General features: G+C 37.4%; 1 protein-coding gene across 2 annotated transcripts in view; it reads left to right on the plus strand.

The window, feature by feature from the left end:
• The first annotated feature begins 3,234 nt into the window (after window positions 1-3,234).
• brd7 (bromodomain containing 7) overlaps window positions 3,235-13,378 on the plus strand; it is a 28,534-nt gene continuing 18,390 nt past the window's right edge. For both annotated transcript variants that reach the window (XM_061964559.2, XM_061964561.2), the window contains exons 1-5: window positions 3,235-3,385; window positions 9,122-9,327; window positions 9,391-9,484; window positions 9,559-9,619; window positions 9,700-9,844. In XM_061964559.2, the coding sequence (XP_061820543.2) occupies window positions 3,337-3,385; window positions 9,122-9,327; window positions 9,391-9,484; window positions 9,559-9,619; window positions 9,700-9,844 (555 nt within the window). In that variant the 5' untranslated portion in view covers window positions 3,235-3,336. The remainder of the gene's footprint in view (window positions 3,386-9,121; window positions 9,328-9,390; window positions 9,485-9,558; window positions 9,620-9,699; window positions 9,845-13,378) is intronic.

Genomic DNA, 13,378 nt, shown 5'->3' on the forward strand with positions numbered 1-13,378 from the left:
TTCTTCTTCTTTTTTTATTGGCCCGTAGGGCAGTTAGAATTCAGCCCCATAAATTCTGCCTAGTGACATATATTGTCGATGTACTTGTTTGGTTTTAAAATGAATCATAATAAACACAGTAACGCATGAGAGGATGGATTTGTTTCGATAGAAGACGCTGACGTCAACACTCAACACAACATCAGGATTCACCTTTTCATCTGAAGGATGTTTGCGTTGCAGCCGGCGCTCCATCTTCTCAAAAACCTTCGGCCCTCTGGTCTTCATAAAAGCTGGAATGCACTTCAAAGAATGTTCACTGTCTTTCCCTGCATGAATAGAAGAAGCATGTGTCATTCATCATGTGATGATTTAACAGATGGTAGCAAGAAGACCAAGAAAGAAGAGGAGGACGCACAACTCCCTCTCTCCTTAAATGTACAGCAATGCAAATTCTGAAAATATTACACACCACATTTATTTTTATACTGTATAATAGACTTAGACACATTTTATTGATCCACAAGGGAAATTGTTCCACACAGTAGCTCAGTTACAAAGGATGGAAAGGATAAGGATGGAAAGGATAATGCAGGTGTTAAGTAGACTAAAAATGTACCATAGTAGCAATATAAAATATAACATATATGTAGGTTGATTGGCAACACTAAATTGGCCCTAGTGTGTGAATGTGAGTGTGAATGTTGTCTGTCTATCTGTGTTGGCCCTGCGATGAGGTGGCGACTTGTCCAGGGTGTACCCCACCTTCCGCCCGAATACAGCTGAGATAGTCTCCAGCACCCCCCGTGACCCCAAAAAGGACAAGCGGTAGAAAATGGATGGATGGATGGATGTAATATTTACATATTATATAAACAGTATATAATATATACTGATATATTTTTGTTTTGTATTATATTTTTACATAATATATACAATATATAACAAATCCCAATTACCATGTACAATATTACAGTATATGTAACAGCTGCAGCAAAAAATTAAAAAAAATAAAAATTGAAAATTGTATTATTGAGTCAATTATTTTGTATATGTACAGTACTGCCGAATAATTAATACACCAGATTTAAAAAAAAAAAAAGTATTTTAGTTGTATTTTAAAGCAGTGGTCCCCAACCTTTTTGTAACTGCGGACGGGTCAACGCTTGAAAATTTGTCCCACGGACCGGTGCTTTATTTTTATTATTTTTGTCATAAAAAAATACAATCATGTTTGCTTACGGACTGTATCCCTGTAGACTGTATTGATCTATATTGATATATAATGTAGGAACCAGAAATATTAATAACAGAAAGAAATAACCCTTTTGTGCAAATGAGTGTAAATGGGGGAGGGAGGTTTTTTGAGTTGGTGCACTAATTGTAAGTGCATCTTGTGTTTTTTATGTTGATTTAATAAAAAAATTAAAATAAAATAAAAAACTATTTATTTATTTGTATTTTTTTATTTATTTCTTGTGCGGCCCGGTACCAATCGATCCACAGACCGGTACCGGTGGTTGGGGACCACTGTTTTAAAGGACAGTGGATGTTTTGTAATATATATATATATATATATATATCAACGGGGGATGCTTACAAACATCAGTTGTCTACCAATCTAAGGTAATACGCAAGGACATTAACACATCCGACACATATGTAGGATTAACCGAGGGTGAATTCAAAACCAGATGGAACAACCACAAGGCTTCTTTCAGGAACAAAAACCTGCGAAATACCACAGAACTCAGCAAACACATTTGGGACCTCAAAGACAATAATGTTGAATATTCAATAACATGGCAAATTCTTGCATCCAGCACACCTTACAATAGTGGTAATAAAAGATGCAACCTATGCTTGAAAGAGAAACTGTTTATTATCTACCGTCCAGACCTGTCATCCCTCAACAAGCGCAGCGAAATTGTAACAACATGCCGCCATAGACGGAAACACCTCCTAGGTAACACATGAACCAATCACCACGCCCCTAGGCCAGCCTGTACCCACCCACTCTGTGCCCTATATAAACCATGGTATGCGAATGCTCCCATTAAAATCTCCTGACGATTGAGGGTACCCCCCTCATGAAACAGGCCTGTAGAGATGAAATAGTCTTGTGATTTTTTTTCCCCACACATACATATATATATATATATATATATATATATATATATATATATATATATATATCAAAATAATATATATATATATATATATATATATATATATATATATATATATATATATATATATATCAAAATAATATATATATATATATATATATATATATATATATATATATATATATATATATATATATATATATATATATATATATATATATATATATATATGTATGTGTGGGGAAAAAATCACACATATATATATATATATATATATATATATATATATCAAAATAATATATATATATATATATATATATATATATATATATATATATATATATATATATATATATATATATTATTTTGATATATATATATATATATATATATATATATATATATATATATATATATATATATATATATATATATATATATATATATATATATATGTATGTGTGGGGAAAAAAAATCACAAGACTATTTCATCTCTACAGGCCTGTTTCATGAGGGGGGTACCCTCAATCGTCAGGAGATTTTAATGGGAGCATTCGCATACCATGGTTTATATAGGGCACAGAGTGGGTGGGTACAGGCTGGCCTAGGGGCGTGGTGATTGGTTCATGTGTTATATTTGGTAGTCAAATTATATATAGTCACGATTATTAACACATACATATATATATATCAAAATAATATATATATATATATATATATATATATATATATATATATATATATATATATATTATTTTGATATATATATATATATATATATATATATATATATATATATGTATGTGTTAATAATCGTGACTATATATAATTTGACTACCAAATATAATTTTTTTTCCCATAAAATATTTCCTTATATTTTCACTCCACAGTTTCGATTTTACTGTATTTATTACAATTTAGCTGCTTGTCATTATTTTTACGTTAATCTTTAGTGCCTTTTTATTTATTTTGTTACCTTTTACTGGTGACAGCATCGCGCTCGTTGTATTTATCTCTATATTTTTAGAGTAATTCCACCCCCTACAGGTGAAAAAGGGAGAAAATAAACTACAGTAGTACCGCCTCACCGCAAGTTGGGGATAGAGTGCCACTACGTTCCCTGAGATTCTTCATTCGTCCACCGCCATAATTCAATTCAAACAGAGAAGAAGAAGAAGAAGAAGAAGAAACAGGAAGTTGCCGGCTCTGCTTGAGCATATTACAAACAATGGGCAAAAAGCACAAGAAACACAAGTCGGAAAAACACACATTTGAAGGTATGTAAGTGTTGTTAATTCAAATGTTTGTATGTAACTACTTTCATCATTTGAAGGCTGTATGTTTAAAATGTGGCGACTAAGTTGCAATGGCATGGCTGTTTTGTTCATGGATTAGCTGCATGCTAACATCATGCTAACTACCCCAGTGTCGTCAACATTAATGCTCAATTTAATATATGCACTCATTGATATCAAAACCTTTGCAATACATATATTTATTTCCGTTGTCGGGGACTGTTCGTGTTTTTTGTAGCGGTCATCATATCCCAGTCGTAGCAAATTAGCCGTGGGCTGGCATGTGTGTACGGATTTTGCCATTGGTTTGATAGCAATGTAGCATCCCCGTTATTATTGATGCTGCTGTTGCCTGGCAACCAGTTAGTTATTATGACGACAGGTATTGCTGAAAATGAACTGTTGTTGCCGTTTATGGCGACCAGTACTCTTGTATAAGTTAGCATGTCAGTGAGTTTTACCCTTGAAGGGTAACTGCATCTTTTTTTTATTTATGTTGTCCATACTTGCCAACCTTGAGACCTCTGATTTCGGGAGTGGGGCGTGGTCGGGAGGGGCGGGGGCTTGGTTGGGGGCGTGGTTAAGAGGGGAGGAATATATTTACAGCTAGAATTCACCAAGTCAAGTATTTTATATATATATATATATATATATATATATATATATGTATGTGTGGGGAAAAAATCACAAGACTATTTCATCTCTACAGGCCTGTTTCATGAGGGGGGGTACCCTCAATCGTCAGGAGATTTTAATGGGAGCATTCGCATACCATGGTTTATATAGGGCACAGAGTGGGTGGGTACAGGCTGGCCTAGGGGCGTGGTGATTGGCTCATGTGTTACCTAGGAGGTGTTTCCGTCTATGGCGGCATGCTGTTACAATTTCGCTGCGCTTGTTGAGGGATGACAGGTCTGGACGGTAAATAATAAACAGTTTCTCTTTCAAGCATAGGTTGCATCTTTTATTACCACTATTGTAAGGTGTGCTGGATGCAAGAATTTGCCATGTTATTGAATATTCAACATTATTGTCTTTGAGGTCCCAAATGTGTTTGCTGAGTTCTGTGGTATTTCGCAGGTTTTTGTTCCTGAAAGAAGCCTTGTGATTGTTCCATCTGGTTTTGAATTCTCCCTCGGTTAATCCTACATATGTGTCGGATGTGTTAATGTCCTTGCGTATTACCTTAGATTGGTAGACAACTGATGTTTGTAAGCACCCCCCGTTGAGGGGGCAATCAGGTTTCTTTCGACAATTACATCCTTTGTTGGTTTTGGAGTCGTTCTGTCTGAGGGCCGACGGCTCATTTGCAATTGTTTTGTTGTGGTTTGAGATGATTTGTCGTATATTGTTCATGCAGCTGTAGCTCAATTTAATGTTGTTCTTGTTGAATACTTTTCTTAGGATGTTGTCTTTGGGAAAGTGTTTGTCAATCAGATTGAGGAATTTGTGTCCAATGTTCGTTGAGACGTTTTTGCTGTATGGGGGGTTGTACCAGATGATGTCGTTCCGTTTTCTGTTCTTTTTTGGCTGGTTTCCTGGCGTGGGTATATATATATATATATATATATATATATATATATATATATATATATATATATATATATATATATATATAAGAAATACTTGACTTTCAGTGAATTCTAGCTATATATATATATATATATATATTTTATTTTTATTTTATTTTTATTTTTTTTATTATACATATATATATATATAAATAGGAGAAATACTTGAATTTCAGTGTTCATTTATTTACACATATACACACACATAACACTCATCTACTCATAAGGGTTGAATTGTCCATCCTTGTTCTATTCTCTGTCACTATTTTTCTAACCATGCCGTACACCCTCTCTGATGATGCATTCTGCTTCGTCTCCTTGTTGTGTGCGCAGTTGTGCACTGTACTCTCTAAAAGCCCTATATGTTATTGTCACATATGCATGTACAGTAGATGGCAGTATTGTCCTGTTTAAAGAGTGTCACAACATTGCTGTTTACGGCAGACGACTTGCTTTACGGTAGACGAAAACGTGACTGCTGTTGTTGTGTGTCGTTGCCGCGCTGGGAGGACGTTAATGAAACTGCCTAACAATAAACCCACATAAGAAACCAAGAACTCGCCCTCGATCATTCTACAGTTATAACGTGATTGGGCAGGCACGCTGTTTATATTGTGGGAAAGCGGACGCGAAAACAGGCTGTCGACACGTCACTCAGGTTCGCATGAATTTCGGGGGATTTTCGGGAGAAAATTTGTCCCAGGAGGTTTTCGGGAGAGGCGCTGAATTTCGGGAGTCTCCCGGAAAATCCGGGAGGGTTGGCAAGTATGATTTTGTCCATCATTCACAATCCTTATGTTCAGTTTATTTGGAACATGCATACGATACAATGTAATGCATCACACAATTCCATTTGTTTCATTACAGAACGTCCGATAAGGAGTAGGAAGAAGCAGAGCTTATTTAATTCTAAACCTTTTCATACTATAGCAATTTTATCCAATTTTCTTGTTCTCTGTAACAGAACATTGAACAAACAAATACATAATATACCATAGTAAGCATACAAATATTAAATACATAAGCATCATACGAAGCAACCTACAAACATAATGAAACATCACTTCCTGTACAATGTCAACGCTCACTGAAATGCCGACTGATATAGGGTGTTAACATTTTCCTGTTTAGATAAAGAATTGATCATATTTCTCATGCAGGTTTAAAAAAAAAAAAAAAGTGCCGCAAATCAGCGTCTTTTCATGTCTTTCTCACCATCTCTGGGTCTAAATTGGATATCAAAGTTTACCAACTTCTCGGTTTATGTCCACAACCTTCTACTATCCCGGTAAGAGAAGTCAATTTATAATCTAGAATTAACTTTAACCAGCTCAGAGTCGATGCAGCAGCTCACTGGCTCAATATGTCAATGAAGCAGCATAGGCTAGTCATCTCTCCGTGATCACGGCGCCACTAAAAATAGTTTGTCGTTGTTAGCGCTTATAATAACATCGCAAATCCTTGGTTAATATTCAGGTCTGGAAATGCTAAAGCAGTATGGTTTTTAGATGTTTGTTAGATGGCTTCATGGGCCCAGTAGTGTACTCCCTTTAGCTGCATGCTTAGTCACCATGTACTTGCTGTATTTTACGACTTACAACACCTAAAAAAAAAACAGAAAATCGCATGTGTTCTTGTTTTACGTAGGGAGTGTGAATGATGGGCAAAATTCCCCTGAAAATTGCAATTCCCCTTTAATTTGCTTGCTCGTTAGCATTTGTATGGGCTTAGATGTTAGTTACCCCTGTCTGTTATCACCCAGATAGCTGACTAAAGAGACAGGGACAGTATTAAACACAGATAATAGAAAATACTTGTCATAATATGAGATGTATTTCCCAACTTTGTAATAGCGGCTAAGTCCAGACACGCTATAAATTGCCCGGATGTTCGATTTCATCAATTAGTTGGCTTGTTTTTTGGGGGCGACCTCACGCATCTCGGACACATAAAAGATTAAAGCTGTGTTACGCACATTTTGAACAAAGGACAATGTGCATTAACAGACTTTGCATTCTGAAATTCTTCACCGGTATTAAAACTGACTCAGTTATGAAATATAGACAAGTTTGGTGGCACTTTTACTTGATTCAAATCTGTCGCCCATCGCACATGCTAAAAGCTCATAAGACTCAATTCCACCAGTTTGTATTATTTTTCCAGGTAGTGAGCCATTAGAGTAGGGTACAGTTTGTTTCGTACGGTGACGGTCCCTTGTAAGATCCATTTTAATTCAGTTTATTGATCGCTTTCACATTGTAAACAAAGCCTTTATCCAACAAGTATGTCTACCCAGGCCTCACAATGCATTGCAAAATTACTTGACCTTTCGAGCCCTATTAAAAAATCAATGGCGCTCAAGATTTTAGAAGTGACCTTTTTGTTAAGAATGTCCTAACTTTCCTAGTACTTACCCCATTTAAAAAAAAAAGTTGGTATCATTGGAAAGTTTGCTAAACAAAGTAACAGAAAAAAGAGGTTTCACAGTTACAGTGTATTTTTAACACATTAAAACATTTTCATGAATTTAGCGGTGGAGGTGAAAATTTGAGTAAACATTGCTGCTCGTACTCAACTTGTGAGTCACAAAACAAACAGCCAAATTTTGTCAGCGCTTTGTGGCGCAAGTACCGTATTTTCCGGACTTTAAGGCGCACTTAAAATCCTTTTTTTCCCTCAAACCTCGACAGTGCGCCTTATAACCAGGTGCGCCTAATTTAAGGAACACGTTTGGTGGAGCTCGCCCACCATGAAGCTATTTTATTTGGTACATGGTGTAATGATAAGTAACCAGTAGTAGTCAAACATAAGAGGTACATGTAAACTGCAATATGATGGGTCTCAAGTAAACAACACCAACATTTTAAATGTTCCATCGAAAATATAGAACATTACACACAGCGCTCAAAAAGCTATCAAAATGTTTTAGTACGACTTTGGTAAGCTATGAAGCCGCACCGCTTAAAAGATATATGGCACATTAAACATATGAGTATTATTATGCTGTGTGTATAAGGTAAGACATATTATCTGGTGTTTTGTTTCGCAATATTATGCAAAAGCAACTTTTCTTACCTTCTGGTACCTGCTGATCTGTATTTGGGATCTGCGTAAATCCTAAAAAATTGCGCGAGGCCGTCCCGACGTCGTAGTTGATAAACTTCTTCTTTTTCTTCATTTTATGTGACATTCATCCTCCACTGTTGCCATTCTTAATATAAAGTAGTGTAAAGTTCTTACTTTTATCCGTCAGTGAACTCGCTATCAAAGCGCTAAAACATACCGGTGTAATGAGTTTACATTATTCACCCAAGGAACTTTAGTTATTAGAGTTCCGGTCTGACAGTTTTTCACGGGACACATTTCCGGTGTGGTTGTTTCCGGATGAGATGCTGCTACGTTATTGATTTAAATAAAGTCAGAATGTCATTAAATCAGTTAGCTTCGTCTTATGACACTTCTTCCAATCCCGTCCTTGCACGTTACACCGCTACAACAAAGATGACAGGGAGAAGACGCTGCCGAAGGTGAGCCACGTAAATAAGACCGCCCACAAAACGGTGCATCCGGAAGCGACTGTCAGAAAGCAGCTTGAAGATGATCTGTAAAACATAATCAATGCAACATTTTGACCAAAGAACCACCAATACATGTTATGTAGACCACAAGGAAGTGTTTCCAATTTAGAAAACAAACAAAAAAATGACTCCTTTAATGCACCCTATAAGCCGGTGCGCCTAATATATGAAAAAATATCAAACATAGACCATTGATCGGCAGTGCGCCTTATAATCCGGTGTGCCCTATGATCCGGAAAATACGGTACTTGTTCAATCCGAAAATGTCGATATTCTGGTTAAACTATAATATGTGTTCTACGTCATGAGTATCGGTGTATTATGGAGATTAAAACTATGCGAACGCAATTTTAACTTTGAAAACAGCGGACCGGTCCCTACTCACAATGGCACGATTAAGCGTGACCACTGCGGAGATCCAGCCAGCGGCGAATACACACATACCAAGTATGTAGTGTGTACTGTTTGCTTGTTATATTTTTTATTAGTTGCTGGCTAGTCTCTGTGTGGTATTATGTGTCAATTAAACGCAGACCGAGCAGCTGCTAATGTTATGGTTGTATTTGTAGAATATGGAGAGAGACCCCTCAAGCTGGTGCTGAAAGTGTCCGGCAATGAGGTGACCACAGGGAGCTCCAGTTTGGACACGTTTTACGACGAGCAGTCCACAGATTATGACAAACCCAAGGACAAGGACAAGGACAAGAAAAAGAAAAAGAAGAAGGACAAGGAGAGGAACTGTGGAACGCCCGATAGTGACAAAGGAAAGAAAAGGGTACTGACTGTAGAAATGTAACTCTATTTGTGTTGGTGTTAATGGACACTTTTGTCATGATAGGTGATTAAAAAGAGGAAAGTCCAAGATGCAGATGGAGATGACGACCGGGAAAGCTGCAGAACTCCCATCCGCTCAGAGCTGGATAAACTGGAAGGTAGTCTTAAAAAAACAAGAAGTGTTGTGTCGTAACTTAACGGAAAACCCATTTTTTTGTGCTACAATAATCAGCGGAGAAAGAGCAAACTCCACTGCAGGAAGCACTGAATCAGCTCATCAGACAGCTCCAAAGGTGCAGCAGCATTTGTTGTTATTCTGCACCACTCACAATGCACAATGCACTAACAGTGGTGTGGTTTTCTTTATCAACAGGAAAGACCCCAGTGCGTTTTTCACTTTTCCAGTGACAGACCTGATTGCCCCAGGCTACTCTTCTATTATTAAACATCCTATGGACTTCAGCACAATGAAAGACAAAGTCAAGAAAGGTTGCTACGTGTCTTTGGACGAACTCAAGGTGTGTTTTATTATACACAGGAACACATTTGTGTTAAAAATGGCTAAATTTACACTGCAAGGTATGATGCCTAATTCCAATTTTTTGTTAAATCCGGTCTTTTAACATTGTTGTTTACATTACCAAAAAAAATATAGGACTTGTATGTATGGCTAATGTAGGGTTGTGTTCCAGAAAATTGTAGAATAAGAACGGCTTCTGCAAGAAGAGTTCACCCAGTTTCCTTATGTGTACAGCTCCACTAATGGACATTGGAGTGTTACTTTCAAAGGAAAAATTAAAGTATTGCTAGAAACATAATTTTATATGGGACTTTATTGTATTATATGTATAGTACATGTTCCAAAAAGAAAAAATCATAAAACACAGTATATTTAAATATACTACCGTATTTTCCGCACTATAAGGCGCACCGGATTATTAGCCGCACCTTCTATGAATTACATATTTCATAATTTTGTCCACCAATAAGCCGCCCCGGACTAAAAGCCGCGCCTACGCTGCGCTAAAGTGAATGTCAAAAAAACGCTGCGCTAAAGTGAATGTCAAAAAAACAGTCAGATAGTTCAGTCAAACTTTAATAATATATTGAAAACCAGCGTTCTAACAACTCTGTCCCAAAATGTACGCAAATGTGCAATCACAAACATAGTAAAATTCAAAATGGTGTAGAGCAATATTAACATAATGTTGCTCGAACGTTAATGTCACAACACACAAAATAAACATAGCGCTCACCTTCTGAAGTTATTCTTCATTCGTAAATCCTTCGAATTCTTCGTCTTCGGTGTCCGAATTGAAAAGTTGCGCAAGCGTGGTATCCAAAATGGCCGGTTCCGTCTCGTAGAAGTCATCGGGAGTCAGTGTCGCTGTTGTTCTGTGAATCCTGCCTTCCGGAAAGCTCGGACCACAGTTGTGACCGAAATATCTGCCCAAGCATTTACGATCCACTGGCAAATGTTGGCGTATGTCGTCCGAGGCTGTCTGCCCGTCTTAGTGAAGGTGTGTTCGCCTTCGGAGCTGTGTGAAAAAAGCCACCCGGCCTCTTCGCGTAAACTTCCCTTAACCACTCGCTCATCTTTTCTTCATCCATCCATCCCTTCGAGTTAGCTTTTATGATGACGCCGGCTGGAAAGGTCTCTTTTGGCAAGGTCTTCCTTTTGAATATCACCATGAGTGGAAGTTAGCATGGCAAGCTAGAACCACAGTGAAGGATGACTTCATTCCCTGTGGTGCGAATATTCACCGTACGTGCTCCCGTTCCACAGTGCGGTTCACAGGAATATCAGTTGCTGTGAAATACGGTAGTAATCCGTGTGCGGATGGAGAGATTGCGTCTTTTTATGAACCGGATCGCTTATTAGGAGCCATTTTGTGGTCTTTACAGATGTAAACAGGAAATGAAACGTACGGTGATATCCGCGCGTTTTTTCTTCTTCTTCCGGGGGCGGGTGAAGCGCTTCCTGTTCTATGGGGGCGGGTGAAGCGCTTCCTGTTCTATGGGGGCGGGTGCTTTCCTTGGCGGTTGCTTGCGTAGAAGAAGAAGCGCTTCCTGTTCTACCGGGAAAAAAGATGGCGGCTGTTTACCGAAGTTGCGAGATCGAAACTTTATGAAAATTAATCGTAATAAAGCGCACCGGGTTATAAGGCGCACTGTTAGCTTTTGAGAAAAATTGTGGTTTTTAGGTGCGCCTTATAGTGCGGAAAATACGGTAAATGTAAAAAAGGGAATAAATATTCAAAATAATCTAGTTTGGTTACGCCACATTGAGCACAACACAAGGTTGTAAAAGTTTCAACTACAAAATAAGATGTCAAAAGCAAACTGAAATCAAATACACACAGCTTAAAAGATTGATCAATACCTATTTATGATGATTTATCAAAATATAAATGAAATATACCTGAACGCTCATGATGGTTACACCAAAAAGTAACGCTATGAATCGCGTTTTTTCCAAGTTTTTGGGGCATTTTTATGCTATTTCCAAGCATCTCCTTTTTATTATCGTTGATTTTAAATGGTCAAACTAATGCATATTATATATACATGCTCTCGTAAACAAAAAAAAAGTCATATTTATTTTGATTGTTACATTTTGAAGTACATTTGTGCAGGTGGGTGCGAATGTACCCATTACCAGAGCTGTACACTTATCGATGCACTCTTACACATACATTCATTATTATTAATGGTGTCATAAAGTGCCACCCTGGAGAGAGAGTGAAGAAGGAGCACACACTTCAAGTTAACTTTTACTGTAGTTTTGGTTCTTGCCAAAAGGAAGCAACCTTGGTGAACAAAAGCATGAGAGACGGACAAACATTTTAGAGATAGCTTTCACCTTTAGATAGCTCAACTAACTCAGCATTGGTGTTGCTATTGTTTGTACTTACTCCTTTTTGTAGAATACATTGTTAGTCTTCAATTCTAGTCACCCCGTCCCAAAAGGGGGACTTCTGATAATCGGTGCCGTGACCCAGATCCTCGACTTAATTCAATTAGAATACAGCTTTAATTTGAATTCTGTTGCTTCGATTAATAATTTGATGAGTGTTACTATTAAACATTTGTCAAATTAAGACTGCATGGATTGTCTGGAACTTTAAATACGCGGACATAGTTTTTTTTCACATGGGAACATGAGAGTGGTGGTTTGTGGGTGCTGTAATAATAGTTATTAATGCACACATGTTAAAAGTGCTATTTCAATGTTGAGGATGTGCATTTATTAAGAAAAGAATGAACGTTTTGACAAGCAGAAACATCGTTTTTTTACATTATTGGGGCTATAAAGTGTGTTTTGTCCGATTACTGGATTAATCCATCCATCCATCCATCCATTTTCTACCGCTTATTCCCTTCGGGGTCGCGGGGGGCGCCGGAGCCTATCTCAGCTACAATCACTACTCATTAACTGAAAAAATCGATAGCTGCAGCCCTAGTCTGATGTCACATCGGATACATATCTGATGTAATATCCACATAAGAAAGAGGCCTGGTTCGGATTTGGAAAAAAATTGAATTGTACTATTGACCTAAAAAAATCTGATATAAATTTTTTTTTAAATGAGATATTGATCGGAATTGACCTGCAGTGTGAACATAGCCAATGTGACTTAAAGGGTGATTCCATTAGCCTATCAAATCCTTTTTACTTTGGCTAGTGCAGGGGTCGGCAACCCGCGGCTCTAGAGCCGCATGCGGCTCTTTAGCGCCGCCCTGGTGGCTCTCTGGAGCTTTTTCAAAAATGTATGAAAAATGGAAAAAGATGAGGGGAAAAAAATATATTTTTTGTTTTAATATGGTTTCTGTTGGAGGACAAACATGACGCAAACCTCCCTAATTGTTATAAATCACACTGTTTGTATTAAACATGCTTCACTGATTCGAGTATTTGGCGAGCGCCGTTTTGTCCTACTAATTTTGGCGGTCCTTGAACTCACCGTAGTTTGTTTACATGTACAACTTTCTCCGACTTTTGAGGACGTGTTTTATGCCACTTCTTTTTCTGTCTCATTTTGTCCACCAAA

The sequence above is a fragment of the Nerophis lumbriciformis genome, linkage group LG06 (assembly GCF_033978685.3).
Source record: "Nerophis lumbriciformis linkage group LG06, RoL_Nlum_v2.1, whole genome shotgun sequence".
NCBI lineage: Eukaryota > Metazoa > Chordata > Actinopteri > Syngnathiformes > Syngnathidae > Nerophis > Nerophis lumbriciformis.